Source organism: Agelaius tricolor, unplaced genomic scaffold (assembly GCF_023055355.1).
Source record: "Agelaius tricolor isolate 1412-34295 unplaced genomic scaffold, bAgeTri1.0.p SCAF_42, whole genome shotgun sequence".
NCBI classification, from domain to species: Eukaryota; Metazoa; Chordata; class Aves; order Passeriformes; family Icteridae; genus Agelaius; species Agelaius tricolor.
The window spans coordinates 2,217,704-2,245,295 of record NW_027269302.1 but is presented as its reverse complement, the minus strand read 5'-3'; the positions used below and the strand labels follow the sequence as shown (position 1 = coordinate 2,245,295).

Here is a 27,592-nt window from a genome sequence, read left to right as displayed (position 1 = left end):
ACAACATCCACACCCACAAATATTAATGAATGTTGGACTTGAGCCAGCACCTAAATCCATTCCTCCTTTATTAAGCTGATCCTAAGATGCATTAGGATCCAGGGGAATCAAGGAGTTCTCAATGCCTACCCTTGTATCTCTATTATGTCACTGAGAATTTCAGTGTTTGTTTAAAAACTTTTCTCAGATAAGGTGTGAAGCCTGAGATCACTTTCAAGACTCAAACTTTTGCTCTCAAGAAAATTAGCTTTTAAAAAATGCCGTGGTTTGAGCCAGTGTCACCGTTTCAGGGAGTTTCAGGTGAGGAGTCCACAGCCCCATCAGTGCCAAGCCTTCCCTTCTAAGAACATCTTCCCCCCCTTTTCCTCCGTTCCCACCTTAAAGAAGAAGCTGAGGAAGCTGGAGCCAGTGCTGCTGTTGCCATCACTGCTTCTGGAATTTCCTTGGCAAGTGTGGCTTTTCTCCCATTTCTGTCCCTGCTGACTTCATCCTTTCAGCCCCTCTCCTACTTCTGGAGGTCTTGGTGGGCTCCATCCTCCAAAACCTCAACTGGCCTTTTAGGAAATCTAACATTTCTTCCTGTGAGTCCTCCGTTGAAAGCTTGTGGCCATTGCACCTTTCAGTGAGGCCAAAAACCTCAGTTTATATCACTACAACTTACTTCTGACTCCCACAATTAGTTAATCTTGCATTGATGACTGCCCATTCTGAATCATGGGTCTGGTGCTGGGACATTCAGTGCATTCAGACCAAGGGGTCTCCTGACTTTCCTTAGTCTTTGGGTTTGGACTCTGTCCTGGTGCAGTTTTCATCAGATTTGGACCAGAGGGTGCTGGACACTGGAACAGACTCCCCAGGGAATGGTCCCAGCCCCTGTGAATTCAAGGAATGTTTGGACAAGGCTCTCAGACCTGTGGTGGGATGTCCTGCGCAGGGCCATGAGTCAGACTCATGATCCCTGTGAGTCCCTTCCAGCTCAGGATATTCTTGGATTTGTTGGAGTCAATCATGGATATGGACAAGACACCTCAGGGTGGATCCCTTTCTCTGCTCTCTGCTATTCTGCTCTTTCCTGGCAATCTCCAAGAAAATTGCTCTGCACTAATCTTTTTTTATCAATTGCAGCAGCTTGCTGGGCTTTCTTCTAAATCTTCCAGATGTCTTTGATCAGCCATGCAAAACACTTTTCATTTTCTCCTGAACTTTGCTTTTCTCTTGAATAAAAAGTGCAGCCAGACTTGCTTAAGAGGTTTTCTTGAGGCAGTACCACTTTCCTTTCTGTCTTATGGACCGTGTTTTGCCTTTTAATTTCACCAACGTGACACCTTGGTAGGACAGGGCCAGGTGATTTCCTCATTTGGATCCAGTGGGGCTGGGATTTCCAGCCCTAAACTCCTTGGACTCTGGCACCAAAAATCGATCATAACATCACACAGCAGCTTCTCCCTTTTAAACTTTCTCTGAAATAACCAAAACAGCTCTTAAAATTCCTTTCGCTTACAGCTTACACTGTGGCATGAGTGTCTCATATCTCGCGACCCCTCCTCGAGACCCCTCTTAGGACCCATCCGCACCCCCCAGGTCCCCCCACAATGCCCCAGGACCCCTCCCCAGACCCCCCCCAAACCCCCGGACCCCTCCCCAAAGCCCCCCCTGACCCCCCGGACCCTCCCCCGCCCCCCCCCCGATCCCCTCTCAGGCCCCTCCCGCTCCTGTCCCGAGCCCGGGGGGTCCCGGCGGCGGCGGGGAAGGGGGCGCCGCTTCTGGCTCGCCTCTGATTGGCTGGGACAGCGCAGGGGAGGCGGGCCTTGCTGAGGGGAGCCGCGCCGTGATTGGTTAGTTCAGGGATGTGCAGCGCGCTGATTGGTTGGTTTGGGGCGGGGCGCGCCGCCATTGCTGGGAGCCTGCACACGCGGTGGAGGCGCGAGATTCTGAGGGAGAGCGGAGCTGAGGTGGGGCCGGGGGCAAACTGGGGGTGTTTGGGGCGGGTCTGAGGGGAAATTGGGGATTTTTAGGGGCATCAACGGGAAACACGAGGGTGTGCGGTGGGTTTGGGGGAAATGAGGGGGTCTGAGGGGGCTTTGGTGGGTCTGAGGGGGCTTTAGGGAGCTTTGGGGGGAGCTTGAGAGCGTCTGGAGCGTTCTCAGGTGGGTTTAGGAGAAACTGAGAGGAATTGGGAGAGTCTGAGGGGATTTTGGGGGATTGCGAGAGGATCTGGGCCGTTCTGAGGTGGGTCTGGGGAATTTCGAGGAGTCTGAGGCAATTTCATGAGGTTTGGGGGGATTGAGGGGTCTGAGGGGGATTTGGGGCAGTCTGATAGATTTGGGGGCGTCTCAGGTGGGTCTGGGGTGAATTTTGGGAAGAACTGGGGGGGATGAGAGTCCTGGGGAGATTTTTGGGGTCCTGGGGAGGGTTTGGGGGTCCAGAGAGGTTCTGGGCCAACACTGGGGGAGCTCTGCGGGGTTGGGCGTTCCTGGAGGGGTCCTGGGGGAGATTTGGGGGTCCCGGGGGGTCCCAGGCCCACCCTGAACCGGGGTCTGGGGGTTTCGGGGGGAGGGGGCACAGCAGGGGTTCCCATGGTGCCCCCTCCCCAAAAAGCTCCCAGGGCCCCCTGAAGTGGCTCCTGTTCCACCGGCCGGTGCCCCCTGATCCAGGACGGCCCCACTGAGTCTGGGGGGGTTTGTGGGGACTTTGGGGTTCTGAGAGGGTTTTTGGGGATTTGGGGGTGGCTTTTTTGGGCTTTGGGGGATTTTGTTTGGAGTTTGGGGGGAACTATTGGGGTTTATGGGAAGAATTATTGGGTTTTGGGATGGTTATGTTATTTTGGGGGGTTTTGTTGAATTGGGGGATTTTGGATTTTTGGTGTTTTGTTGGGAATTGTGGGGGCTTTTGGGGGGAGATTTATTGAAAATTTAGTCAGTTTTTTTAAATTTTGGTGAGTTCCACTGGTATGTTTGGAGATTCCCTGGGGTTTTTGAGGGTTTTCTTGTAATTTTTGAGGATTTGTGGGGTTTTTGTGGAATTTTAGGGGGGCTTTGGGGCATTCCCTGGGTGTGGGGAAGGGCTGAGAGGCACCAAAATCTCCTTAAAAGCCCCAAAAGTCCCAATAAAACCCACAAAATCCTTTGAAGTCTCTCAAAATCCCATTAGAACACTCTAGAATCCCAATAAAAATCCATAAAATTCTTTGGAATGCCAAAAACCCCAAAACTCCTGATTAAACTCCGCAAATCCCCCAAAGATGTCCCCAAATCTAGAAAAAGTCCCACAAAATCTCCCCCAAGATCCAAAGAAATCCTGGCAACACCCAAACCCCCCCAAATCCCACCAAAAATCCCCATAACCCCAAATCCCCAATTAATCCCTCTGAATGCCACCACAATTCCAAAAAAATGCCCCAAAATCTCCTAAAAATCCCAATAAAACCCCAGGAATTTCTGAGAATCCCAAAAAATCCCAACAAAATCCCAGGAAAACCCCCAAAATTCAAAAAGAGACACAAGAAATTTCAATAAACCCCCAAACTCCCCCAGAAAAACTCCCCCTCAAAATGCCAAGAAAATCCCCCAAAATCCAAACCCCCCAAAATCCACAAAACCAGCCACTCCCAGTCAATCCCAGTGTGATTCCAGTTGCTCTCAATGAGATCCCAGTGTAACCCAGCATGCACTCAGCTGCTCTCACTGGGATCCCAGTGTGATCCCAGTTGCTCCCAGCATAATTCCAGCTGTTCCCAGTTCCGCCCATGATGATCCCAGTTGCCCCAAGAATAGTCCCAGTCCCTCCCAGCAGGGTCCCAGTCGTGCCCAGTTGCCTCCAGGGCAGATTCAGTTTCCCCCAGCATCGTCCCAGTTGCTCCCAGCATGATCCCAGCTGTTCCCAGTGTGGTTCCAGTGCCCCCAGGATGGTTAGAGACACTCCCAGTATGTTTCAGTTACCTCAGAATGATCCCAGTCTTTCCCAGTTCCTCCCAGTTTCCTCTAGCATCATCCCAGTTTCCATCTGTTGCTCAAAGGGTGGCCCCAGTTGCTCCCAGGATGATCCCAGTTGCCCCAGTTGTAGTCTCAGTCCTCTCAGCATGGTTCCAGAACCTTCCAGCCGATCCCAGTTGCTCCCAGTGGGTCACATTTTCCTCCCAACATGGGCCCAGTAGCTCCCAGGAAGCCCCAGTCAGGTTCCATTCACACCCAGTATAATCCCAGTATGAGTGTAGCCACTCCCAGTACGATCCCAGTCCCTTGCAGTCTAATCCCAGTTGCTCCCAGTCACTCCCAGTCTGATGCCAGTGCCCCCAGTGGGATCCCAGTTGCTCCCAGCATGGGCCCAGCTGTTCCCAGTGTGCTTCCATCACTCCCCTATGGTTACAGACACTCCCAGGATGGTCCCAGTTGGACCCAGTTGCCCCTGCTCTAGTCCCAGTCCCTCCCCAGATGATCCCAGTCCCTCCCAGCATGGTCCCACTCACTCCCAGTTGCCCCCAGCGTGGTCCCAGTTCTCCCCAGCATGGTCCCAGTTGTTTCCAGTGTGGTTCCAGTCCCCCCAGGATGGTTCCAGACACTCCCAGTATATCCCAGTTGCCCCCAGCATGTCTGCAGTCATTCCCAGGCACTGCCAGTGGCCCCAGTAAGGTGTCAGTTCTCCCAGTATGATCCCCCAGTCATGCCCAGTATATCCCAGTTGCCCCCAGCAGGCATCCAGTGCTTCCCAGTTCCTCCAGTTTGCTTGCAGCATCATCCCAGTTTCCCTCAGCTGCTCCCAGTAGCCCAAAGTGTGATCCCAGTCGCTCCCTTTCAACCCCAATATGATCCCAGTAAGCTCCAGTTTGATCCCAGTCCCATGCCAGCCCTCCCAGTGTGGTCCCAGTATAATCCCAGTTGCTTCCAGTCTCTCCCAGTATGGTCCCAGCTGCCTCCAGTATGGTTCCAGTTGCTCCCTAGATCAGCCCAGTCAGTCCCAGTATGATGCCATTTGCTGCCAGCGTGCTCCCAGTTGCTCCCAGTCAGGCCCAGTCTGGGGGATGATGTGCAGGGTGTGCTCCCAGTCCCTCTCAGATCCTCCCAGTATTAGTCCAGTCCCTCCCAGTATGATCCAAATATGGCCCCAGTGTGCTCCCAGTCCCTGCCAGTCTGAAGCAGTTGTGCTCCACATGGTCCCAGTTGCTCTCTTTCACCCTCACTTTTGTTCCAGTCACTCCCAGTATCCCCCAGTGTAGCCCAGTTCCCTCCAGCATCTTTCCAGTTCCTTCCAGGATGATCCCATTTGCTCCCAAGCACTCCCAGTCAGCCTCAGTGTAGTGGCACTCACTGCCAGAATGATCCCAGTCAGCTCCAGCATGATCCCAGTTCATCCCAGTATAACCCCAGCAGTTTCCAATCACCCCCAACATGCAGCCAGTCACTCCCAGTTGCTCCTGGCATGATCCCAGTTGTTCACAGCTGTTCCCAGTCACCCTCAGCATAATCCCAGTCACTCCCAGTATATCCCAATTGCCCATAACATGGTGTTAACTGCCCCCCCCCGAAGGCTCCTACTCGCTCCCAGCATGATCCCAGTATGATCCCAGTATGATCCCAGTATCCATCAGTGTGATCACAATCTGCCTGGTATGGCAGTATGATCCCAGTACGATGTCAGTACAAAGCCAGTACAGTCCCAGTCACTCCCAGTACAATCCCAGTCTGATGTCAGTACAAAGCCAGTACAGCCCCAGTCGCTCCCAGTACAATCCCAGTATGATGTCAGTACAAAGCCAGTACAGCCCCAGTCGCTCCCAGTACGATCCCAGTGCAGCCCAGTCCCTGGCAGTGCTGCCACTGCTGGGATCCCCCAGGCCTGTGTGCGTTCCCCCCTGGCGGATGTGCCGAGAGGAGCCCCAAGGGCTGGCAGGGGCCAGGCAGGGTCCCCAGCAAGGCCCAGTTTGGATGTGCAGCCCCTAGTTTGCCCAGTTTGCCTCTCCTTTGGCCCGGGCTGGGTTCCCCCCGCCCGCAGCGGCTGGGAGCAGCCGAGAGCCCCGCGCTGCCCATGCCGACCTGGCCTGGCTCCATGGCCGCTGCTGCCGCGGGCTGCGAGGGCTGCGGGAACGGGGCACCGAGGGTGTGGCTGCTGCTGGGGGAGGAGGAGGAGGAGGAGGGAGGGAAGGGCAGGGATGGAGGGGGAGGAGGAGGCGGGGTTAGGGGGGAGGAGGAGGAAAGGGAGGAGGGATGGAAGGGGAGGGATGAAGGCGGAGAGCGAGCAGCGATGGAAGGAGGAGAAGGAGGTGGGGTTAGGGAGGAGGAGGAGGAGAAGGGATGGAAGGGGAGGGATGGAAGTTGAGAAGCCGGTGGGGATAACAGAGGGGGGATGGAAGAGGACGATGGGAGGAAGAGGAAGAGGAGGGACAAGGGCGGATCAAGGCTGAGCTGAGGGAGCCATGCGTTCCAGCCCTGCCTGAATTCGCAGCCCCCACCTGTGGGATCGTCGCCCCCCCCATGGCTCTGGTGAGCGGGGACGGGGAGCCCCGCCCGGATATCCCGGGGGGTCCCTGGGTTGGGTTTTTGGGGGGATGTTTGGAGAATGAAGAAGTCCAAGGCTGAGCGGAAAAGGCCCCTCGGGGGGACATCGGGGGGTGGCGGTGGCGGCTGCCGGCAGAGGCAGCCTGGAGGAGCAGAGCCCTGTGTCCCCCAGGAGGCCAAAGTGGGGAGGCCAGAGAGGGGGGAGCGCCGCCATTGGCGGGAGCCTCAAGAGCCTGGAGAGGGGCAGGGGGGACTCCTTGGAGCCGCTGCAGCCCAGAGCAGAGAATGAGGGGAGAAGGGAGCCCGGGAGCCCAAAGAGCCCCGGCATCCCGAAATGGGGAGAGCCAAGAGGGGGCAGTGCGTCCCCGGGTGTGCCCTGGGGGGGATCTCGTTTCCCTTGCCTGTGGCAGGGAGGCAAATCCCATGCTGTCCTTGTCCTTCCTCGCCCAGAGCAGGAGCTGAGCATGGAGAGCAGGGAGGACAAATGCCCGCGGCAGAACCTGGTGGCAGAGGCCGTTTTGAGCGGCTCCACGGCGCAGGAAGCCAACGGGGAGGAAAAGGCCCGGAGATGCCGCACGAGGAGGGGCTGCAAACGCAGATGGCGGGGATGTGAGGGGGAAAGAGCCAGCCTGGGCCGGGAAGGCAGCCGGAGATGGAGCCAGAGCTCAGAGCTGGTGCTCCATGAGCAGCTCCATGATGGGGAGAAGCCCCACACGTGCGAGGAGTGTGGGAAGAGCTTCAGGTGGAACTCCGTGCTGATCAGGCACCAGAGGATCCACACTGGGGACCGGCCCTACGAGTGTGGGGAGTGTGGGAAGAGCTTCAGAGAGAGCTCCAGCCTGATCAGCCACCAGAGGTCCCACACAGGGGAGAGACCCTATGAGTGTTCCGAGTGTGGGAAGAGGTTTCAGACCAGCTCCAGTCTCTTCCAGCACTATCGGATTCACACAGAGGAGAGGCCCTTCCAATGCCCCGACTGCGGGAAGGGATTCAAGTACAACGGCAACCTTGTCACCCACCGGCGCATCCACACAGGGGAGAGGCCCTACGAGTGTGATAAATGCAGGAAGAGGTTTCAGACCAGCTCTGATCTCCTCCGGCACTATCGGAGTCACACAGAGGAGAGGCCCTTCCAATGCCCCGACTGTGGGAAGGGATTCAAGTACAACTCCGACCTTGTCAAGCACCAGCGCATCCACACAGGGGAGAGGCCCTACGAGTGTGATAAATGCAGGAAGAGGTTTCTGACCAGCTCCCATCTCCTCCAGCACTATCGGATTCACACAGAGGAGAGGCCCTTCCAATGCCCCAACTGCAGGAAGGGATTCAGGCAGAACTCCACCCTCATCAGGCACCGGCGCATCCACACAGGGGAGAGGCCCTACGAGTGTCCCCAGTGTGAGAAGAGCTTCTCACAGAGCTCTCACTTGACCCAACACCAACGGAGGCACCAGTAAGGGAAGCCCTGCAAGTGCCCTGAGTGCAGTAAGAGCTTCGTGCGCTGCTGCAGCTCCATCCCCCACTGGAGGAGGCACTTTGGGCACAGCCCTGGTCACTCACATTCCCTGTGATCCATGTTGGGAACACGCCTGGCTGTTTGTCCTTTGGTTTGGCTTTAATTTTTGCTCTTCTCAATATCTTTGCACTCCAAAAACCAAGAGGGATGGATCTGTCACCTCAAAACCACTCAAATCGCACTGAAAACAACTAAATTTTTAGCCATAAATGCTCAATCCCACTTCAAATTGCTTGTTCCCTCCTCAAAAAAACTCAATCCCAGGATAAACTTGCTCAATTCCACACCCATCAGGGTGAGATGGGGTTGGAAGGAGATTGGGAGAAGTGGGATCTCAATTTGGAGCAATGGGATGGGGGTTGTGTGGGGCTGGGTGTGTGGGATGTATTTGATAGCAAATAAAACTTTCAAGAGGTCCTGATTTCTGTCCCGTTCATTTTCAGTCAGTTCTGTTTGCAGAGTGCCACCTTCTCAGGTGATTAAATTCCTATAAAAGTCCCAGTTTTAAATCATCTAACCCAAACAGTCCAAAAACCAATATCCAAGTAAAGCCACTCACCTGTAATTAAATTTTTAAAAAATATTTTAATTGTTTTTGAATATCTAAGGTGTTGCAGTGTGTCGCCATTTCCTGTCTCACCTATCCCATCCCCCTCGAGGATGCCAACCTTTCCCTCCCCCCCTATGCCCTCCTGCCTGGCACCTTCCAGCAAGGTGTTGAGTGATTGGCAGATGCCCCCCCAGGTCTGGGCTCATTGGTTTGTCCTAGGGTCCACATCCCCTGACCCTTCCCCTGCTCACACCTGGTTGGCCCTCACCTGTCCGTCCCCTCCTCCTGTCCCTGGGGCTTAAAAAGGACACGAGACCATGTGGTCGGGGTCTCTGCCGTGGTTTGGTCTCTGCCTGTCTGGCTGGAGCTGATACCACATTCAGAAATCTACCATGCTACAATAAACTCTGGATCTAAGCTCCATGGCTCCACCCGCTCCTTTTCTCTTCACCGTCTGAACCTTTTCCACCAAAGGTAAACTGAGTTCCTATTTTGCCTGGACTTGTTCTGAGCGCCCAGCTGCAGCACCTAGCCAGCCAAAGGCATCTCTGGGGTGAAAAACGCCACAGCTGCCGCCTTTGGTCCAGCAGCAAAGCCAGACGAAGCCAGGCAGGACCCACCCCGAAACATTTGGGGCTTAATATTTAATATAGTGGCGCCCAACGTGGGGCTGCATGGACCTGCAGCCCCAAAAGGAATCTCAGAACCTTGGAAAAGCGTTACAGCAGCTTTGCTTCCACTGGAAAGAGCTGTGGTTGCACAGTTCTCCAGAAGAGACTTTGGGCCTGATCCCACAAGAAGCCTCGAGGAACGCATTGCGCCTTTGGAAAAACAGCTCCTTTCTGGTGAGCGAATTTTCCCGGGGAGAATAGGGGTCCTATTCAAGTGAAGAGACCAGCCTGCCTGACTTTGCCAGGAACTGCTTCGATTTCAGTAAGTATTTCTGCTCCTTTGCGGGGTAGTACCTCAAAAACCCGTCTTTGCCGTGAGACGAGTTCCCTTTTAAAAACCCGTCTTTGCCGTGAGACGAGTTCCTTTTTGTGCTTTGCATTTAGGCTGCGCAGCCCTGCGGTGATAACGTAGTTCTCTGTAAAGTTTTAACTCTGCGGCGTGTTCTCGCCGCTTTTGGAATTGGTGCCAGCTCGGAAGAGCAGGACGGCCCTGCCTACCCCTCCCCCCGGCTCGGCAGCGTGCTCGGCTCTCGGTGCTTGGGGGGTGCTGCGTTCCCGGGGCGGGGGAGGCTTTGTCTCTGTCTCCACGCGGCGCGGGGCGGCCCCGGTTCCGGCTCACCACGTGGCACGGGGGGGGGCTCTCTCTCTCTCTCTCTCTCTCGGCGCGGGGGGGCTGCATTCCCGCGGGGCGGGTCCCGACTCCCTGCTGCTCCTGCCCGCGGCAATTTTAAAAGCAGTGTATACAGCTGCATTGTGAAAGCTTTCGTCTGTAATCGCCTTTTAACCGTAGTTTGTTTTTTTTTTAAATCGGTAGCTGATTTTGGTTTTGTATTCGGTCGGCGGGAATTTGTTCTGTGCCATTTACATGTAACATGGGCTCGAAATTAAGCACAGCACAAAAAGGAGTGTATTATCATATTATTGGAATTTTAGTTAATGCAAACGTAAAGTTCTCAAAAGGAAAATTGAAACAGTTTGTAAGGTGGCTTTTTCTGCACTTCCCACAAACTTCTCCTGAGGAAATCCACAATCTTCAATTTTGGGATAAAGTAGGACATGAATTGATAACCTTGGGACAGTCTGGGACTACGTCCTCAGCTAAATTTGTGTTCTGGAGCTTACAAATTTGGACTGCTTTACTCAAACAAAGGGAATTGGAGAAAAAGCCAAATGTTAAGCCATGTACCTCTGCTCTCCCTGTTTCCCCCCCTTCCAGCCCTGAACCTCTTACCCCAAAACTTGGTATTTTAAACAGAGCAAACCCTGCTCACACGCTGGGAAGTCGACTCCCAGTGCAAGGTAAAATGCCTGAGTCCCCTTGTCCACAAGGCCCTGGCCAGGTCTCGTGGAAATCTTCCCAAAACCCCGTTTCCCCCGCTCTAAATCCCAGAGCTTGTGTAAGCTTTTCGGAGAGCAGTGATCCCCAAAATGGCCCCCAGTGCCTAGGGGCTCCCCAAGATGGAGGATGCCACATGGCACCCTCCCAGACCTGGTCATCTTCTTCCCAAGATCCCATTGAGCATCCCAAAATTCCTTCCCCATCCCCCTCTCCTCCTGTTCCTCGTGACACCTTCCCTCCCCCTCCCCTACCTGCTGTACCCTCAGCTCCGCCCCTCTACTCCTCCCAAGGGGCGTCTGCCGAAGTGATGTCACCAGGTGTCTCCGCCCCCTGTTCCCACAGTATCCCCGCCCCTTGCCTTCCCCCTGACTCTGCCCCCTCCCCGGGTTCCCTCGGTGGGGGCACACCCACTGCATGTCCCCAAACCTGTTTCTGTGCTCCCGTTGCTTCCAATGCAAGGGATACAGGGCAAGAAGCTGCAGACCCAATACAGGGTCCCACTTTGTCATTTGCCCCTGTTTCATATCAGCCTGCAGCCCAAGGGGGAGCAGCTCAAACTGCTAATTGGAGCTCTTTTGGATGTCAATTGATTAAAGAAATCTGTAAATCCCACAAAGAATATGGCCCACACAGTCCATACTTCCGTGGCCTTTTAAATTCTGAATTGAGCAGGACTGTAGTCGTCCCACATGATTTAAAACAGCTTTTCTCATGCCTCATGACATCTACAGAATTCAAATTATGGGAAGTAGCATGGAAATAACTGCTAAAAGAAGCTCTCCCAAGCTTGTGTGCTGATCCAAACACAGCAAAAGATGCTAATGGGATGCCAATTACCATTGAGCATCTCTTCGGTGTAGGTCAGTGGTCTTCCCCCTCGATCCAAGCAACTGTAATCCCTGTAGAAACACTGGAGAAGGTAAAAGAAGCTGCTGAAAAAGCATTCTTTTCCCTCCAACCTGAAGGGCCTTTTGAGCCCTACAGTAAGTTCAAGCAGCTGCCATCCGAGTCTTTCTGAAATTTGTCGAAAGGTTAACTAGAGCCATTGAAACCCAAGTCAAAAAAGAGAATGCAAGGGAAGAAGTTTTAGAGGAAATGGCATTTACAAATGCAAATGAACAGTGTCGAGCCACAATTTTGAGCCTTCCTCTAGAATCCCCCCTACACTAAAAGATATGCTTCTAGTTTGTAACAGGAAAGTGCCTCTGATGAGTGTGGCTGAAGACACCAGACCAAGGCTGCTGCCGAGACCACCTCAGTGCGTCACCGTTGCCAGCCCTGCGCCCATTCCCTCAGCACAGCAGCACCCTGGGCAGCAGCGACGACCAGCAATGGTGGACCCCACAAAGCCATGCCTGCTTTGCCACAACCATGGGCATTGGAGTAACCAGTGCCCCCTGAAAGGGCAATTTGACGAGTTTAGAAATGGCATGGGAGGGAAATTGCAAACACTCCCAGGGGGTCAACAACAACAAAAAAACTGAACAGGGAGCGCCGGCCTGCCAGGCGTGCAGACACAAAAAGGGCAGGCCAAGGGAATAAGGGAACCAAAACAAACCAAGTGCGCAGTAATGTTACTGTTTCTGTAAGTGAAGCAGATGCTTCAATGACCACGTCTGCTGGTCCACTGTTAAAGATGCAAAGAGATAACCCTTGTTATAATTTAAATGAACCTATGTTAACCACGTCTTCTGTCAATGAGCCTTTCAGGTTGCAGCTGACAGAATCACTCCACCTGAAAGGCACGGATTGGCATTTTGTCTCTGTCAACCCAGAACAGAAGGGTACTTGGCACCGTATTCGCTGTAAGTACATCGTCATTGGGGACACCAAACACACACCACGTGAGATTGAAATTGCTCCAGGAATGACAGCATCAGATCCTGAGCAATTTGTTCTTGGGCTGCACTGTTTCCACCCACCCCTGTTTCTTCCCAAAGGACAAATTGTTGCCCAAGCTATCCCTGTGCTGTTTTTGCCTGAAGGCACCGAAAAACAAGGGCCCACAGTTGCCCGGGTCCAAGTTATTGGGAGAGACAAACCCAAATTATGGTGTAATGTCAGTGGGGGTGGGGAGTCAAAACACATTGAGATGCTTGTAGACACGGGTGCAGACTGCACAGTGATCCCAGTACAGGACTGGCCAGCACATTGGCCTTTGCAAAACATTGCCAGTCACATTCAAGGTGTAGGAGGTCTGCAATTGGCAAAACAATCCAAAAGCATCATCCAAATCGAGGGACCAACTGGACAATTAGCGAATATCCATCCATTTGTGTTAGATTATTCAGAACCTTTGTTAGGGAGAGATTTAATGGCCTAGTGGGGTGTCACAATTGATATTCCAGACTCCCCACAAGATTTTTGTACAGCGGTCATTGAACAACAGCGCCCCACCCAAAAACTGAAGTGGAAAACAGACACACCAGTTGAGGTGAAACAGTGGCTGCTCAGTAAACAAAAAATAAGGGCGCTTGAGGAGCTGGTGGAAGAGCAGTTGAAAAAAGGTCACATTGTGGAGACCACGTCCCCGTGGAACTCTCCAGTGTTTGTAATTCAGAAAGCTGACAAAAAGAGATGGTGGCTCCTGCACAACCTCCGACAAATTAATAATGTCATTGAAGACATGGGCTCTCCCCAACCTGGTATGCCATCCCCAACAATGCTTCCCCAGGATTGGAAATTAGCTGTTATTGATATAAAAGATTGCTTTTTCCATATTCCCCTACACCCTGACGACGCACCGCGTTTCGCATTCTCGGTCCCCACCATCAACATGGAAGCCCCTATGAAAAGGTGCCATTGGACAGTTCTCCCTCAGGGCCTGAAGGTTTCCCCAGCGATCTGCCAGTGGTCTGTCTCTTCCCTGCTTTCCCCAGTGCGTGCAGCCGCAGAAAAGGCCATCATCTATCGTTATATGGATGATATCCTTGTGTGTGCCCCCAATGATGATCTACTCACACATGCGCTTGACCTAATGATCGATGCATTGATTGTTGCAGGGTTCGAGCTCCAGGAAAAGAAAATTCAAAAGATGCCACCTTGGAAATATTTGGGCCTAGAAATTGGAAATAGGACCATTGTTCCTCAAAAACTAGAAATCAATCCAAGGATCAAAACCCTTGCGGATGTCCACAAGTTGTGTGGGTCTTTGAATTGGGTAAGACCATGGCTCGGTCTGACTAATGAAGACCTTGCCCCTCTTTTCAATTTATTGAAAGGGGGAGAGGACCCCAGTGCTCCTAGGTCTATTACCCCAGAGGCACGGAAAGCTCTAGAAAAGGTTCAGATTGCAATGTCCACAAGACAGGCCCACCAATGCCGGCCTGACCTGCCATTCAAATTTATCATCTTAGGTAAGTCGCCACACCTCCATGGAATCATTTTCCAGTGGGAGGAAAAACAAACTCCTAAGGTAAAGGGCACACCTAAAAAGGGCCAGGACAAGAGGGACCCTCTCTTGATCATAGAATGGGTTTTCCTCAGTCACAAAAGGTCCAAGAGAATGACAAAGCCTCAGGAGCTGGTAGCAGAACTGATCCGGAAAGCAAGAACCCGGATCAGGGAGTTAGCAGGATGTGACTTTGAGTGCATTCACATTCCAATTGAGTTAAAATCGGGTCAAAATTCTATGCAAATATTGGAACAATTGTTTCGAGAAAATGAAGTGTTGCAGTTTGCTCTGGATTCCTACTCAGGACAAATTTCTGTCCACCGGCCTGCCCACAAAATGTTCCAACAAGATGTTCAATTTATTCTGAAATTGAGAAGTGCTCTGAGTAGGAGACCTTTAAAAAAGGCTCTGACTGTCTTTACAGATGCGTCTGGGAGGTCCCACAAGTCCGTTATGACTTGGAAGGATCCTCAAACCCAGCAGTGGGAGACGGACATTGCTGAGGTGGAAGGTTCACCTCAGGTTGCTGAATTGGCTGCTGTTGTTAGGGCTTTTGAAAGGTTCTCAGAACCATTCAATCTGATTATGGATTCTGCATATGTGGCAGGAGTAGTGTCCAGGGCAGATCAAGCAATACTGCAAGAAGTGTCTAACATCACACTTTTTGAATTGCTCTCAAAACTTGTAAAGTTAGTCACTCACCGAGAGCAACCATTTTATGTGATGCACGTCAGGTCACACACCGACCTGCCAGGGTTTATCGCTGAAGGCAACAGAAGGGCAGATGCTCTTGCGGCACCTGCAGTGATGGCCACTCTTCCAAATGTTTTTGAACAGGCAAAAATCAGCCACCAGCTTTTCCACCAAAATGCACCTGGCCTAGTTCGTCAGTTTCACATCACTCGAGAACAGGCCAAAGCGATTGTGGCCACATGCCCAAATTGCCAACAACATGCACTCGCTACAGTGAGTACGGGAGCAAACCCCAGGGGGTTGAACAGTTGTGAACTGTGGCAAACAGATGTAACACACATACAGTCGTTTGGACAGCAGAAATACGTTCACGTTAGTGTAGATACCTTTTCTGGAGCGGTCTATGCCTCTGCCCACACAGGAGAATCATCTATCAATGCCATTAAGCACCTCTTACAGGCTTTTTCTTTCATGGGCATCCCCAAGGAATTGAAAACTGATAATGGGCCTGCCTATAAATCCAAGGATTTTGGGAGCTTCCTGCAGCAATGGGGAGTAAAGCACAAAACTGGCATCCCCTACTCCCCTACAGGTCAAGCCATTGTAGAAAGGACTCACTGCAATATTAAAAGACTCCTGGACCAGCAGCAACAGGTTCTGAAGTTGGAACCCCCCCACATCCGATTGTCCAGGGCGCTGTTCACGATAAATTTTCTGAATTGTTCCTTTGATAGCCTGAACCCGCCCATCCTGCGCCACTTTGGGGGGAGCAGTTATACGATGTTGAAAGAAAAGCCTCCAGTTTTAGTAAAGGACCCTGAGACTTGGAAAACGGTGGGACCTTACAAATTGGTTACTTGGGGATGTGGATACGCCTGTGTGTCCACCCCCTCTGGGTTAAAGTGGGTTCCTTCCAAATGGGTAAGGCCCTATGTTCCCAAGGTCTCAGAGAAATCGACAGAAGCACCCCAGGTTGCCAATGCTGCCTGGAGAAGGAAACGCTGCACGCGTTCTCTGGAGGAAATTCCATTTAAGCCTCCTTTCTGGAATAGCTTGTAATATGTTTGTCTTAAGTTTCCTTGTACCAGTTTAGATCCCACGGTTCGTGTGTAGCCTCAAGATGCCATGAGACCAAGCCTGCTCCTCATCCTGCTCGTGATCATCCCACCAGTGATCTCCTGGATAGTCCCTCAGCCCAAAGCGAACGTACAGGCTACCTTGGCAAAAGACCTCGGACATCAAGAGAGAAATTGATGACTGACTGAGTGGACTGTTCAAAGACTGGGGACTCTCGGGCTGGGTGGGATCTATTCTGAAAACTGTAATTTTAGTACTGTTTGTATTAGTTTTTGTTGTTGTAGTTGTTAGCATTGTTTTTGGACTAGTCGACCGCATGGTTCTCAAGTTGATTTCAAGCTTATCTCCTCCCCCTCCTGAAGTTTACCATTTGGAAGCCCTTAGTGCTTCAATGAATGACATAGAACCCTCAGTGAACCTCCTGTAGAGGAGGAACCGACTTACCAACCATGGTTTGGCAAGCATTCTGCACCACAAACCCAGTCCTCTTCTTTTTAAACAAAACTAGGGGGAGATGTTGCAGTGTGTCGCCATTTCCTGTCTCACCTATCCCATCCCCCTCAGGTGTGCCAACCTTTCTGCCTCCCCCTGTGCCCTCCTGCCTGGCACCTTCCAGCAAGGTGTCGTGTGATTGGCAGATGCCCCCAGGTCTGGGCTCATTGGTTTGTCCTAGGGTCCACATCCCCTGACCCTTCCCCTGCTCACACCTGGTTGGCCCTCACCTGTCCGTCCCCTCCTCCTGTCCCCGGGGCTTAAAAAGGACACGAGACCATGTGGTCGGGGTCTCTGCCGTGGTTTGGTCTCTGCCTGTCTGGCTGGAGCTGATACCACATTCAGAAATCTACCATGCTACAATAAACTCTGGATCTAAGCTCCATGGCTCCACCCGCTCCTTTTCTCTTCACCGTCTGAACCTTTTCCACCAAAGGTAAACTGAGTTCCTATTTTGCCTGGACTTGTTCTGAGCACCCAGCTGCAGCACCTAGCCAGCCAAAGGCATCTCTGGGGTGAAAAACGCCACAGCTGCCGCCTTTGGTCCAGCAGCAAAGCCAGACGAAGCCAGGCAGGACACACCCCGAAACATTCGGGGCTTAATATTTAATAAGATGAATCAGTTTTGAGGAGGCCAGTTCGAACCTTGCCCTTGAGGGTATTGAGCTGGAACCATTTGAGGATTGGTTGATTGAGGGATAAATGACTGAGGTACCAACACCACCTGACTGGTACCTGGTTGCCAGGGGCTACCACTGCTTGTGTCTGAGCGCGGTGGTTCACGCTGTGTTTTAAATTTAACGACAAGGGTCTGCCATCGATGTCAAACGAGAGGGACAGTACTTAGCAAGATGCTTCCCTTTTCGACGTCGAGGGCAAATAGGAAGTTGTTTTGGTTGGATTGTTTTCACACGACAATCCTTTTTAATGTGACCTGGTTTACCACAAGCAAAGCAACAAGTCTTTTCATCAGAGTCCAACTGCACAGTGCTAACAGAGTTTTCCCAAATTTTTTCTTTTCAAATGTATCCATTCATTGTGTCAGATGGTCTTCCAATGTTTTTCCTAAAGCATTGACCTGTATATTAGCAAGATGTTGTGGAGCAGTGAGCCTACTGCAAGCTGTTAGCATCTGTGTAACAGTTGGAGGCTGATCAGGAAAAGTTAAAATAATTTTTCTACATTCCTCATTAGCATTTACAAAAGCAAGGTTTTGAACAATATAGTAGCGAGCTTGTTCATCTGGACGTTGTTTTTCGACTGCTTGGGTTAATCTATCTAAAAAAGAACCATAGGATTCTGTTTCACCCTGCCTAAAAGTAGTAAAAGCATTCACATGTGTACCAGCTGGCTCAACTGAAAACAAAGCTTTTCTAGCAGCATCTTTAATATCTGTTAATACAGGCCGAGGCAATTCTGCTGCTTGATTTTCCAGTCTATGGTAAGGTGGATCACCTGCTAATTGGGTAACATCTAGATCCTCATAAGCAGTATTTGCATATCTTTCAATCAATTTATTAAGGAGTTTTTTCCATTGTAATTCCCATAAAAGATATTGTGAATTGGTTAAAATCAGGGAAGCCACATTTCGACAGTCAGCAGGGACTAAGTCATAACAATTAAAAATACTTTTCAACACATTATTAAAATAAGGAGAACCCACTTTCTTTCAAAGCCTGACGCAGTTCTTTTATATCATGGTGAGAAAGACTTTCATATCGTGGATTTGCATCATTACGACCATATCTTACAGATAATGCAAGGAGTTGTATCTTTGAATCCAAATCTTTTTCTAAATTTTGATTAATATTAGACCAATTAGGTAATCTCAAGGGAGGTTCAACCTCTGATTTAGATTGCTTTTTAATTTTTCCTCTCATCATTGTTGTCTTTGGTACAGAAAAGGTGAAATTGTCACTGACAGCAGCTGTTCTGGGAGCTCTGCCAAGCTCCAAGTGTCGCAGACATCTTTCATGAAAAATCCTTTCTTAGGATTTTTCCTTGTGAGAAGCTGCAGTTTCAGCAACCAAAGTAAACAATGGTTATCTGCTGCTGTGGAATGCAACAGGTGGACCCGTGATTGGTCTCCTGTGGGTGTTTGGATTTCCTGACCACTCATGGCAGAGCTGGCTCTTGCTCTGTCTGAGACACAGCTCTTTGTTATTCTTTCTTGTCTATTCTTAGCTTAGCTAGCATCTGAAGAAACCTTTTCTTTTCTATTGCTTTTTAGTATAGTCTTAATGTAACATATAACATAAAATAATAAATCAAGCCTTCTGATCATGGAGTCAACATTCTCGTCTCTTCTTCATCCTGAAAACCCTTGTGACCACGGTCACACCAAGTTCTCGGCAGGGATGTAGCCAAAGCAACAAACTTTCCCGGGAGCTCTGCCAGCATGGGCGGGGGAGAGAACTCTGAATTCTTGGCTGCAGCATCGCTTAAGGACCACGCCGCCTCCGGAGCCCTGCCAGGAAGGGCAGGGGAGGAGCCGCGTACCCTGGACTGTGGAAAAAAGCCAGAATTTGACTCCTGCTCTCGGAATGCGCGCGAATTTGTATCTGTGATAATTTCCAATGCACTGTTACAGGTTCTGCACTGCAGCTCTGCCTGCGGGGAGCCAGCTGGGAAATTGCCAGCTCCAAGCCGCGACCTCGACGTGCTGTTTTCCCCCCCAGCAGCAAATGAGACGGGCTTCAAGGCTTCTGTTTGTGTTTCCAGAAACTCCTCTGAGCCCTCCTGCCTCCATCCCAGGCATCTGTCTGGGCAGAGCCATTCTGGTTCCGCTCGGCCCCTGGCTGCTGCCCGCTGCCTCTGTCCTCCCCCTGCCCTGTCCTCTGCAGGCAGAGCCAAATCCACAGCTCCCCCACCGCCTCTATCTGAGGGCTGGCGTACCATAGAAAACCCTGGGAGAGACCTGTTGGAGGAATTTACACGAAAAGAATTTTCAGAATTGCAAAGCAATCTGCCCGCCTGAACCAAATCCGAGGGGGTATTTTCCCGAGAAGGGGAAGCAGTGGCAGGAGTGACCCCCACAGCCCCCGGGCCAGGCAGAGCAGACCCAAAGCTCCCCTCGGCCGTCCCTGCTTGCACAATTTCAGAACAAGTAGCTCTTGTATCACAAAGCCTCTTCAAATTCTCGTCTCTCGGGTCTGTGCGACCTCCACCCTGCCCTGAACATAACTCACAAACTCCCACATTCCTGGAATGCCATGAAAATCCTGAACACTTTTCTGGGCATTGCGGGGGTGGCTGCTTTCGTGGAGGAATGGGAGGACGGCTGTTCTCAGCAGCAGGGACGCAGAGAATCCCGGAAGAAACAGAGGGCACGACCGAAGCTGAAAGCTGATCTGACTTCCAGGAATCAGAGTGCTGTCTACACTGCTTGGAGAAATCTCGGACATGCCAGAAGGGAAGGAACTTCGAACAGAACTCAAAATTTCTCCAAAAGAGGATGATGGCCCAGCATCACTTGGATTTAAAGTCTCAGAACAAGATGTTCTGTTTTGTTGTTCAAAAAGGTCTCTGTTACAATCATTTTGTTTAAAACTCTCCAATAAAGCTCAGGAGACAGGCATTAGTCTGCCTACAGTCTCTTCCTTTTTGAGAGAGAATAGATTATAAATTTTCCAGTTTATCTGGTCCCAAAAATCAAAGGTAAAAGCAGACTGCAAGTCTATATTTTGAGTATTTGCTTTTACCCAGATTAAAAAGTCTTTCAGTTCATGTTTTGAGATATCTGAACATCCTTTATCCTGTAAAACTTTTTCAAGCTGGTAAAACACGTCCCATTCTGTTTTAGATAAGTGATTTCCCATATTGTAGCCCAGGCGCCCCTAATAATGCTACTCACAAGGACATCAGATGCAGATGGCGAAGGGGATGGTCTATTCCGCCTTTTTAACAACCTGGGCCTCTGGCGCCCAAACTGTCCACGATCTCCTTTTTTATTCTTCGAGTCTAACGTAACTCCTCACAGAGGAAGCACCATTTAACGCCGGCTGGGGGTTATTTACAGACCACAAAAGGGACGGGACTGCTGTGGAACGTGCCTTGAGCTGTTTTATTGTTCAGCATCAGTCACATTACATGATTATGACAATGGGAAGATGCCAGCAGCTCACATCCCAGGCAGCAGACCAAGAACTTAATGTTACAACTTACTTTATAAGTTTCTTGACCAATCACACAAAGCTAAATCATATTGACAGTAGTTCTCTCCAATCACCACAAGCACACGTACTTTTGGTTAAAACAATGCTTGCTTATTTCGAATACAATACCTGCTTGTAAGCCTTAAAACACAAAGCACAGAGCTCCACTATTAAGATTTAACCTTCCTAATATCTTGCTAGATAAACTTTCTGGAGCTTAGAGTTATTCTAGACAAGCGTTAATGCACAGACCATTGTTCTACTTGCCCTTGCTTTTCTACAGTTTAAATACTTTTTCTGCTGACCTATCTCACGGCTGCTGCTTAGCTCTACTCACAGTTCTGCTGTCTCTGAGGCCTGCATCTTGCAGCTTTCCCAAGACCCTCTAATTTTGCGGATTCCCACATCTGCCACTGAGGTGCTGCTATTGACGTGTCCCTTTACCCAATCAGCTCTCTGATCATGTGGTGCCTGCGCATCTCCCCAGCCAATCCCTGCCTCGCACACGAGGTGACCACCAACCCACTCTCTGGCCATCAAACCACAGCTGAATCTTCCCAGAATGCCTTTAGGCAAACAGAAGTGAACAGGATTGAACAAAGTTGGAAAAGGTCTTTATTCTGTAAGGCTTTTCTTATTTCCCACAGTTATGGTCATCTCACAGTCACCTCATGGTCACAATTGTCTCACAATTGTCTCACAATTGTCTCACAGCCATGGTTGTGTCATGATCATCTCATGGTCATGGTCATTTCCTGATCACCATCATCTCATGCTCAGGGTCATCTCACTGTAATGGTCATCTCATGATCGTGTCATTGTCACTTCATTGTCACCTCATGGCCACGATCACGTCACGGTCACCTCAAGGCCGTGGTTGTGCCATGGCCAACCCATGGTCACCTTTTGGTCCAAATCATCTCATGGTCAGGGTTGTGGTTGTGTCATGGTCATGGTCACAGTCATGGTCATCCCATGTCATGGTCATCTCAGGGCTGTGTCACTCATGGTCATTCTCACGGCCATCTCATGCATGTGTCATGGCCGTGGTCATGGCCAGGGAGCGTCTCCGAGATCCCGAGCCCTGATTTGGGACACTCAAGGACCACTGGGGACAACAAGGCCTGGCCTGACCTGACCCCCATCACGCTGCCCCTCCGGGAACCCAACGTGGCCAAACCCTCCTGGGGACACCTTGGACATGGGACACAGGGCAGGAAATGAATCCCGGGGGATGGAGCTGGGTGTGGCTGACAAACCCCTATCTGCTCCTGGTGTCCCCATCCAGCTCCTCATGTCCCCATCCTGCTCCTGGTGTCCCCATCCAGCTCCTCATGTCCCCATCCTACTCCTGGTGCCCCCATCCCTGCTCCCAGTGTCTCCATCTCTGTCCCAGTGACCCCATTCCCATTCCTGGTTCCCAGAGATGAACTGCCAGACACTGGAGGAGGGAACCCAGATTTATTGCCCAAAGCAGGATAATTTCACATCAGAAGTGAAGGATTGGGCATATTTGTGGTTCTTGCCTTTAAAACATTGGAAAACCGGAAATGGATCTGTTAGCAAGAGCCATGGGGTGGGTGGGAGCAGTGGGATGAGCTCTGCTGGCAGCTCTCAGCTTTCCCAGGAAGAGGGAAGGGGCCGAATCCAGCTCTGTGGATCGCTCAGGCAGTGATTCCTGCCAGGATAAGAGAGGGTCACGGTGTCACCCTGTCCCTGTCCCCATTCCACAGGATGGACCTGGCTGGAGCCCATGGAGAGCAGGAGCTGCTCCAGAATCCCACGTGATCCCACCCCAATCCTGCTGCAACCTTGCTCCATCCATCCCACCCCATTCTGCCCCATCCATCCTGCCCCAACCCTTCTCTGGAACCCCAACCTGATCCTGCTCCATTCCATCCCACCTGATTCTTGTCTGGAATCCAGCCCTGATCCCACTCCATCCCTCCCACACCAATCCTGCTCCATCCATCCCTCCTGATCCCACTCCAGAATCCAGCCCCAATCCCACTCTACAATTCCCCCTGATCCCACTCTGGACCCTGCTCTGATCTGAAACCCCTCCTTGATCTCAGTCCGTCCATCCCGCCCTAATCCCCTTCTGGAATCCCACCCTGATCCTGCTCCATACCTGTGCTCAAGCCATTGGTTCCCATGTCCTTTCCTGCAGAAAGAGAAGATCCATGAGATTCCAGCATGGATCACACACCAGGATTAACCCCAGGATCCATCCTGGGATCCGCACAGAAGGGATCCAGAGCTGGATACACCATTGGAACTCACCGGCTGCTGGGTTGTATCCATTCCTGTCCCTCCTCCCTGTGGAAACAAAGTGGGATCAGCGTCAGTGGCACAGGATTCCCAGAACGGTGCTGGGTGGATCCATGCCCCTTCCCGACCCCCATCCCGTGTGTTACCGGATTGGAGCTTCCAGACAATGAATCCAATGAGGATGAGGATGGCAGCGATGACAGACACAGCGACCACCACAGTGAGATTCCCGCCAGACGTCGGCTCTGGGAAACATGGGGTAGTGAGGAGGGGGAGAGGAATCCCCATTTGGGAATTCCAAATTCCCAATCCCCACATTCCCAGCCTCACCCCAAGCGAAGATCCCGGGCCCTGGCATTCCGGGATGCTCCACCCTGCACCGGTACTGCTCCCGCTCCTCCGGCAGCGCCTCGATCCTGGCCCAGGGGTGGAAGGTGCCATCGCTGTTGGGAACGATCCCGCCCCACTCCGTCTCCTGATCCAAGGTTTCACCCCCCTTCATTCAGCTGGCTGCGATGGTGTTGGGGTAGAATCCGTACGCACGGCAGGACAGGATCAGCGTCCCGTGTTCCTCTCTTCCGGACACATGGACATCAGGGGGCTCTGGAATGGGATAATGGTGGAATTAATGCATTGAGTTCTGTGGGAATGGGATTGGGGTGTGCTCTACCCATGGAATTTCCACTGGAATGGCACTGGGGTGAGCTCTGACCATGGAATTCCTGCTGGAATAGGATGGAGATGAGATCTGCCCATGGAATTCCATGGGAATAGGATGGGGGAGAGATCTGCCCATGAAATTCCATGGGAATGGGACGAGAGTGAGATCTATCCAAGGAATTCCTACAGGAATGGGATGAGAGTGAGATCTATCCATGGAATTCCTACAGGAATGGGATGAGAGTGAGATCTACCCATGGAATTCCCACTGGAATGGGACTAGAGTGAAATCTGACCATGGAATTTCATAGGAATGGCATGGGGGTGAGATCTACCCATGGAATTCCCACAGGAATTACTGTGTTCCCAAGTCCTCCATTCCCAGATCCCAAACTCCCATAGGAATTCTGCTCCCACCTTTGCGCTCCAGCTCCTCCTGCCCATATCCGACGTATTCCCGGAGCCATTTGGGGCATTCGTGCTTCAGGTAATTTGTCCGATACTCAGCCACCTCTTCCTGTTCCCAGCGCCTCCTGGTGATCTCAGCAGCGCTGTCGGCTGCCACAAATCTCCCGGATTCCGGGTCAAAGGAGATGAAATCCCGCCCGTCGTAGCCATCCAGGTGGGATCCACGGACACTCCCATCGGACAGGAGTTCACAGCCAGAAACTCGCAACCTTGTGTGGAGACCTGGGGGGATTGTACCCACAGAGACCCATGGAATTGTGTTCCAGCCCCACAGAGCCCCATTCCAGCCCCATGGAGCACCAGAGTCTGAGGGAGACCCACAGAGCCTCATCCCAGCCCCTTGGAGCCCCATGGATCCACATCCCAACCCCATGGATCCACAAGCCAACCCCACAGATCCCATCCCAGCCCCATGGATCCACATCCCAACCCCATGGATCTCAACCCAACCCCACAGATCTCATCTCAACCCATAGATCACAAGATATCCCATACCAGCCTAATGAATTCCCATTTCACCCCCTTGGAGCCCTGTGAATCCACATCCGCCACCTATAGATCCCATCCCAGCCCCATGGATCCTCACCCCAGCCCTACAGTTCCCATCCCAGCCCCACAGATCCCCCCACTCACCCCCACTCTGGTTGTACCGCTCCCCCAGTGTCTCCAGGTCCTCGACAAACGCGTGCTGGTGTCCTACACACTTCTGGGTCTCCCTATCCCAATATCCCGGCTCGACTCCATCCTTTATCCACTGCGTCAGCGGCTCCGTCCTGCCCCGCTCGCTGTCGCAGCGCACGAAGGGGATCCCATCCCCGAACCCAATGGCCATGAACTGGGGGATCCCCACGCTGGGCTCTGACACCGCCACTGTCAGGTAATGCAGGGAGTGGAGAACTGGGGGGACACAGAGATTTGGGGGGGCTGAGGGGATCATGGATCAATGAAAGGGGAACTGGGAGAGCTGGGAAGGGGTTCGGGGATCCTGGAGCCAAGGAAAGGGTGGTGCAGGGTGGGAGAGGTGGGATGGACAGGAAAGGGCATGCAGGGGGTGCTGGTGTCCAGGAAGGGGGCTCAGGGGGTTCCAGGGTCATGGAAGGGGTGAGGGGTGCAGGGACTGGGAAAGTGGGATGGGGGTTCCAGGGGATCCCTGTGCCCAGGAAAGGGGCTCCAGGGGTCCCCAGTGCCAGAGAAAGGGGTCACAGGGTGGGGAGACCTGGGAATAGAAGGCTGGGGGTCCTTGAAGCAGAGGAAAGGGGGAGCCAGAGGCTGAGAAAGGCAGGAATGGGGGGTCCAGGGGGTATCAGGGTCAAGGGAAAGGGGGGTCTGGGGACTGGGGAAGGTGGGATGGATGGGAAAGGAGGTGTAGGGGGGGATTGGTGCTGGATAAGGGGGTGCAGGGGGGTCCCAGTGCCCAGAAGTGAAAATTCAGGGGGGTCCCAGGGCCCAGAATCCCCCCTGGGACTCTCATGGACACCCTGAGACTCCCCCACAGGGCGAGCAGGGGCTGAAGAACTGTGGGGATGCAGAGATTGGGGGGTCTGCGGCATCCAAGAGGCAGGAAGGGGGACTGGGAGAGCCAGGAAGGGTCCAGGGTTCAGGGAAGGGACTGGGAGAGGCGGGATGGGGGATCCAGGGGGTCCCTGTGCCCACCAAAGGGGGTCCAGGGGTCCCCGGTGCTGAGGGAAGTGCGGTCTGGGAGCTGGGAAAGGCAGGAATGGGGCTCCAGGGGGTCCCTGGGTCACGGAAAGGGAGGTCTGGGGCTGGGAGAGGTGGGCGGATCCCGGGGACGCAGCTTGGGAGACGGGAAAGAGAGAGACCGAGGGAAAGCGGGGAAGGGGACAGGGAAAGAAGGAATGCCAGGGAGTTCACCTGGATCCCTCTGGATCCCCGCGGCGACCCCCCCGGGACCTTCTGGAACCCCCTTTCGGGAAGTGGCGGGAGTGGAAAAAAGGGAGGATACGGAAAGTTGGGAGATCTGGGAGGTCCAAAGATCATGGAAAAGGTTCAAAGGGTCTGGGGTGTGGGAAAAGGGGGATGCCCGAAAAGGGGAAGCAGGGGGTCCCAGAGCACTGACGGGGGTGCAGGGGGGTCCCGGTGCCCGGAAATGGAGATTCAGGGGTGTTCCAGTGCCCAGGAATGGGGGTTCAGGGGGGTTCCCGTGCCGCGATTCGGGATTCAAAGGGATCCTGATCCCCAGGAATGGGAGATCAGGTGGGTCCTGGGGCAAGATAAGGGGGTGCAGGAGGGTCCCGCTGCCAGGAAATGAACGTTCATGGGGGTCCCCATGGTGCCCAGGAATGGGGGTTCAGGAGCTTTCCCTGCCCAGGAATGGGGGTTCAGGGGATTCTCTTCCCGGAATTCGGGGTTCAAGTGGGCCCCGGTGCCCGGAAATGGGCGCTCAAGGGGTCCCCGTGCTCAGGAATGGGGGCTCAGTGGATTCGCATGCCCGAGAATGGCGGTTCAGGAGGGTTTCCCTGCCCAGGAGTGGGGGTACAGGGGGGTTCCCGGTACCAGATGAAGGGGTACAGGTGGGTGCCGGTGCTGGGGAAGGGGATGGAGGGGGGTCACAGGAACCAAAATGGGGCTATGGGGAGGTTCCCGGGCTCAGGAAATGGAAGTTTAGGGGGTTCCCGGTTTCGGGGTTCCCACTCACCTTTGGTCGCGCCCCCCGGGTCCCCCAGGAGCCCCAAGAGCAGCCCCAGAGCCAGCGCTGGAGCCATGGCCCTGCTCCGCTGCAGCCCCGCCCACAGCCCTGGCCCCGCCCCAGCCATGGTTCCTCCTCCAGAGCGCCTCTGGCCCCGCCATTGGCCCCGCTGTTTCCTGCTCGCCAATGGCAGCCCGATCTGTCAGTGACGTCACCGGTCGCCGGGCAGATCCCGGTCTCGCAGGTTGGGACGCGGAAGCGAAAGGGACCGAGGAGGGCGGGGGGAGGGGGCGGGGGAATTCCAGAGAATCCCTCAGGATCCCTCTGGATCCCCGCTGCGACCGCCCTGGAGCCCTCTGAGAACCACCTGGGACCCCCTGGGACCCCCTTGAGAAAGCGCCGGGAGTGGAGAACTGGGGGCACAGGGAAATTTGGGAGATCTGGGGGTGCAAAGGTCAAGGAAAAGGGCGGGTCTGGGGTCTGGGGAGGGCGGGAGGGGCGGGGAGGGGTGCAGGGGGTCCCGGAACACGTGAAGGGGGTCCAGGAGGGGGTCCCAGTCCTGGATGAGGGGGTACAGGGGGGGTTCCCATGCCCGGGAGAGGAAGTTCAGGGGGTCCCGAATAAAGGAAAGGGGGGTGAGGGCAATGGGGTGTCCAGGGGATCCCTGTGCCCAGGAAAGGGGGTGCACGGGCCCCGGTGTTGAGGAAGGTGGTGGGTGGGGGCTGTGGAAGGCAGGAGTGGGGGCCCAGGGGGTGCTGGGGTCAAGGAAAAGCGGGGGCTGGGGTGTCTGAGAGGGGGAGGGCCGGGAAAGGGGGTGCGGGGGGGCATTGGTGCTGCATGAGGGGGTGCAGGAGGGTCCCCGTGCTGGATAAGGGGGTGCAGGGGGAGGTCCCTGTGCCTGAGAACGGAGGGTTTGGGAGGGTTCCAGTCTCGGATATGGGGGTGCACGGGGGTCCTGGTGCAGTGGAATGGGGGCTCAGGGGGTCCTGGTGCTGTATAAGGGGATGCAGTGGGGTCCCGGTGCCCAGGAATGGGGGTTCAGGGGTGCCGGTGCCAGATAATGGCCTGGCTGGGATCTGGTGCTGGGAAAAGGGGTGCAGGGGGTCCCAGGGCCAGATAACGGGATGCACTGGGGTCCCGGTGCCCAGGAATGGGGTTCCGGGGGGTTC

The 27,592-nt window shown here is 53.2% G+C and overlaps 1 protein-coding gene and 2 pseudogenes across 3 annotated transcripts in view; 2 read left to right on the top strand and 1 right to left on the bottom strand.

Annotated features, from left to right (window-relative positions):
• The window catches only part of LOC139603874 (zinc finger protein 3-like), a 74,048-nt gene extending 65,723 nt beyond the window's left edge, over positions 1 to 8,325 (top strand). For 2 of the 3 annotated variants that reach the window (XM_071454879.1, XM_071454878.1), the window contains one exon: positions 6,947 to 8,325. In XM_071454879.1, coding sequence (XP_071310980.1) covers positions 6,947 to 7,948 — 1,002 coding nt within the window. In that variant the 3' untranslated portion in view covers positions 7,949 to 8,325. Of the gene's footprint in view, positions 1 to 6,941 lie in introns of all 3 variants that reach the window. The other variant, XM_071454880.1, reaches the window with a different exon arrangement.
• Positions 1 to 27,592, top strand: part of LOC139603897 (zinc finger protein 436-like) — a 450,855-nt pseudogene that overhangs the window by 405,194 nt on the left and 18,069 nt on the right.
• Positions 20,970 to 26,499, bottom strand: LOC139603882 (class I histocompatibility antigen, F10 alpha chain-like; annotated as a pseudogene).